General features: G+C 38.5%; 1 protein-coding gene across 1 annotated transcript; it reads left to right on the top strand.

Annotated features, from left to right (window-relative positions):
- Nucleotides 1-4,367: 4,367 nt before the first annotated feature.
- LOC116337876 lies at nucleotides 4,368-4,921 on the top strand. Its single transcript, XM_031762813.1, has one exon. The coding sequence runs from the start codon at nucleotides 4,369-4,371 to the stop codon at nucleotides 4,864-4,866; it is 498 nt and encodes a 165-aa protein (XP_031618673.1). The 5' UTR covers nucleotide 4,368; the 3' UTR covers nucleotides 4,867-4,921.
- Nucleotides 4,922-4,970: the final 49 nt, after the last annotated feature.

Here is a 4,970-nt window from a genome sequence, read left to right as displayed (position 1 = left end):
CTTATTACAAATTCAGAAGCGGGATTCGTTAGAGAACGTGCCGAACTTTAATAAAAACGTATTATTTTTATTCGATTAATTACGGAAATTGAATATTTTTTGGATTTTGTTACGATGGCAAATTCATTACGACGTGCAGATATGGTGCGTGCATTAACAGAGGCCGGCATTGTGTTTGATCCAGAAGCAACAATGGTGCAATTACGACCATTGTATGACGATTTAATTGCGGAAATTGGGCAAAATCGTGGAAATAACGTGCAGCAACGTGTTCAGTTGAATGAATTGGGACCGGATGGTGTACAACAGATGCAAAATAACCCAGACGAAACAGATGAACAGCGACAACAACGTGAAGCTTTACAACAACAACAACAGATGCAACAGACGCAACCAGATGCAAATGTAAGTGTTCATAATCGGTTGAATTTAGATTGGAACGCAGAAGAAGCCGAAATCGATCGACAATTGGTAATTGCTCGTAAAAAACGTGAATTGATGGAATTACAACGTGAATTGGTGCAAATGGAAACACGGAAAATCGATTTACATGTGCTTGACGCAATGGTGACAAAATTTGATGGTTCTGAATTGCATGACATTGCGAAATGGATTGAAAATTTGGAAAACGTGTTCGTCATGTTCCATTATAGTGACCGTGATAAATTGGTTGCTACCCGACATTTGATGACTGGCCGTGCAAAACGTTTTGCGGAAATAACAACGACATTTTCGTACGATCAATTCAAAAAGGCATTGTTGGATGAATACAAACGTGCATACACCGTGCAAGATGTTTTTCGCCAATTGAAAGCACGCACATTGAAACCAGATGAAACACCACGCGAATACATCGTCGAAATGCAATACATTGCGAGCCGATCGAACATTCCAGAAACCGATTTAATTGATTTGATCATCAGCGGCCTGAATGATAAAAGTGTTCACGCATCAATTTTGTACAGTGCTCGTACATTGGCCGAACTGAAAATGTTGATGGAACGTTATGAAAAATTACGTCGTGCCTCAGTGCAACCAAGATCAAGTGCCATGCCAGCTGCAACAATGAAACAGAAGCCATACGTGCCAGATGCCAGTGCAAATACACGTGCCATTGCAAGTGCCAGCGGTAGTACAACGAAAAGTGTTGGTGAAATTGATTTGTCGGGAATTCGTTGCTACAATTGTTTCAATTATGGGCATTACCAGAGCAAGTGCACGGCTCCAAAGCGGCCACCAAATTCGTGTTTCATATGCCATGAGGTCGGTCATACACGTCATGAATGCCCGAAAAAGAAGAAGCCAGAAGCCAGTGAACCAAATGCGGTCGCAACGGTTGGAAATCCGCCACCAGAAACAAATTACCAAGACAATTGGGACATCGCAGAGGATGAGAACGAAGTACGCCGTTTAGCAACGCAGTTGTCATCGATGCAAATGGTAAGTGTTGCCTTTATGAATAAACAAAATAAGTGCACTGAGTTAATTTCGAAAAATGCTTTATTTGATTCGGGTAGCCCCGTTAGTTTCGTGAGACGTTCGATGGTACCATTTGCGATGAATAAATTAAAATGTACACCGTATCGTGGGATGGGCAATAAAAAACTAAGTATGTATGGGAAAATTGCGTGTAAATTTGTGTTCAGAGGCAAGGAGTTAATACATAATTTTTTCGTTCTACCAGATAATGAAGCCGTGGTACCTTTACTTGTGGGCCGTGATTTATTAACAAAATTAGAAGTCTATTTGTGCCAAATGAAATCATACAAATATACAGCCTGCGAGCTAATTAAAATTAGAAATAATATGAAGAATAAAATGCCCAAAAGTACCAGTGCACTTAAGTTGTTTAATTTGTTTAAGAGTCCGAATAGTAGCATTACAGAGGTACCAACCACAGATAGTTTTAAGAATACAGAGGCAGTTGTTAAGCAAATTGGAAAGAGATCTAGTGTAAGTAAACGGATTGAACCAGAGGTAAACATTGTTGATGACTTGAACAGTTGTGAAACTCGATTTGATAAATGTATCGGTGTAATTAATTTAAATGAAACAGAAGAATTGGTTGATTATGATGAAGTAATTTTGTTGGTAAGTGCGACTGAGACAGATGAGTTTGATAAATTAATTGATATTAACAAGAAATTGGATAAGAAACATGCAGATGCTCTGAAATCAACCATTTATCGAAACCACGTGAAAACAAAAGAGGTAAACCATAAGTTCAGTAGTTATTCTATGCAAATTAAACTGAAGAATGATGAACCAGTATACAGTAACCCGCGTCGATTGTCATACAAAGAAAAGATTGAAGTACAGAAGGCAATTGATGATCTATTGGAACAGGGTATTATTAGACCAAGTAGCTCGCCTTATGCATCGCCAATTGTGTTGGTCAGAAAGAAGAATGGTGAATTGAGAATGTGTGTTGATTACCGTGCATTGAATAAGCTTACAGTAAGAGATCATTTTCCGTTGCCGTTGATTGAAGATTGTTTGGAATATTTGGGCGGTGGTAAGAAGTATTTTAGCGCTTTGGATTTGAAGAATGGCTTCCATCAGGTGCCGATGCATCCAGATTCTATTGAATTAACAGCATTTGTGACTCCGATGGGTCAGTACGAATATGTTTACATGCCGTTTGGTTTGACGAATGCACCACCAGTATTTCAGAGATTTATTAGTCTGGTTTTGAGAGAGTTGATTGATGCAGGAAAAATTGTCGTGTATTTGGATGATATAAATATAGCTACGAAAACGATTGAGGAGCACATGGAGATATTGACAAGTGTGTTGACATTGTTAGCAGAGGCTGGATTAAAGTTGAATCTAAAAAAGTGCAAGTTTGCCTACGACGAGATAGAGTATTTGGGTTATGTTGTAAATGAGCATGGTATTCGCCCTAATGAAGCACATTTAAACGCGATCAGAAATTATAAAGTGCCTACAGATGCAAAAGAAACACAGCGATGCGTTGGATTGTTTTCATATTTTAGACGATTTGTTTTTGATTTTTCACGGATTGCGCGACCATTGAATCAGTTAATTAAGAAAGATGCGAAATTTGAGTGGACAGATGAATGTATGGAAGCATTTACGATATTGAAAAAGAAGTTAACAGAGGCACCAGTATTGGCTATATTTGATCCGAAACGAGAAACAGAGTTGCATACAGATGCCAGTTCACGTGGATATGGTGGAGCATTGTTACAGAGGCAAGACGATAAACAGTTTCACCCAGTTGCATATTTTTCGAAAACTACAACAGAAGCGGAATCACGTTACCACAGTTTTGAATTGGAAACGTTGGCCATTGTAAATGCATTGGAAAGATTTAGAACATTTTTGGACGGCATGCAATTTGTTATTGTGACAGACTGTAATTCATTGGTTATGGCATTGGAAAAGAAACTAATTAACCCTCGCATTGCACGTTGGACATTGGGACTGGCAAATTATAACTTTACAGTGCGTCATCGGCCGGGCCACCAGATGACACATGTTGATGCGTTAAGTCGTGTGGGTCTGAATGTATGCAGCATCGTGGAGGGTGAAGTTGATTTGAATATACAGATAGCACAGACGCGCGATGAAAAAATCCAGCAGCTAAGACAGAAGTTAGAAACAGAAGAAGTAACGGGATATGAACTTGAAAACGGATTGGTCTTTCGTGTCAGTGGTGAAAATCAACAGTTGTACGTGCCACATGAAATGGAAACGAGCATAATTAGATCGATACATGAGAATTATGGTCATTTGGGTATTGACAAGTGCACGAACCAAATACAGAAACACTATTGGTTCCCACACATGCGCGAAAAGGTGAACAAATTTATCAGAAACTGTTTGAAGTGTATCTACTATTCAACTCCTGCGCGGAAAAATGAACGTAATATGTACAGTATACCAAAGAAGCCGGAGCCATTCGATACATTACATATTGATCATTTTGGTCCATTGGAAACGGTAAATTCGAAGCATAAGCATGTGTTGGTGGTGATCGACGCTTTCACTAAGTTTACCAAACTATATGCTGTCAACACTGGTACAAAAGAAACAATTTGTGCATTACGTAAATATTTTGCGGAATACAGTCGTCCAAAGAGAATTATTAATGATCGTGGAACGGGTCTTAAGTCAAAAGAGTTTGAGGAGTTTTTGCAAGAGAGAAACATAATACATATCAAGAATGCAGTTGCTTCACCGCAGTCCAATGGTCAGGTGGAAAGAGTTAACCGTGTTATGAAAGCAGTGTTGGCTAAAATAACCGACCCCATAAGTCATACTGATTGGAAAAAGAAATTGTCAGATGTTGAGTTTGCTGTGAATAAAACTGTGCATTGTTCTACAAAACAGACGCCAAGTCGAATGTTGTTCGGTATTGAACAGCGTGGTGAAGTGGTTGATGAACTAACAGAGTATTTGCATGAAGTTTATGCCAAAGAGCAAAAGAGTTTAGATGATATAAGAGCAAAAGCAGAGGTCGCAATTCAGAAGTCTCAGTCGTATAACCAAAAGTATTTTGAAAAGCACCATAAACCAGCGAAAGAGTTTAATCCGGGAGATTTAGTTGTAATTAAGAATGTGGATACCACTGTTGGCAAGAATAAAAAATTAATTAAGAAATTTAGGGGCCCATACGTAATCCGAAAGCGTTTAGATAATGATAGATATGTTGTAACAGATGTTGAGAATTGTCAAGTAACGCAGATGCCATACAACAGTGTAATAGATTCAAGTAGAATTAAGATGTGGTTGGAACCAGAGTCAGAGTTTAATGAAACGGACACAGAAGGCAACACTTTAGAATTAGAAATAGAACCGTTAAGTAATGAATATGTAGATTATGAGTTTTTGGACACATAGAATTAACAATTTATTGTACAACAATCGTGGTCGATTGTTTTGTCAGAACGGCCGAGTTGTAATGTTATTGAAGTATGCGTGAGTATGTATGAGTGTGAGCATGA

Source organism: Contarinia nasturtii, unplaced genomic scaffold, assembly GCF_009176525.2.
Source record: "Contarinia nasturtii isolate CC-2019 unplaced genomic scaffold, AAFC_CNas_1.1 Cnas_scaffold_321, whole genome shotgun sequence".
Lineage (NCBI taxonomy): Eukaryota > Metazoa > Arthropoda > Insecta > Diptera > Cecidomyiidae > Contarinia > Contarinia nasturtii.
This window is presented reverse-complemented; position numbering and strand designations above follow the sequence as displayed.

What these genes read in the sequence shown, in the direction of transcription:
- LOC116337876 (XM_031762813.1), top strand. Translation starts at nt 4,369, where the DNA reads ATGTTGTTCGGTATTGAACAGCGTGGTGAAGTGGTTGATGAACTAACA.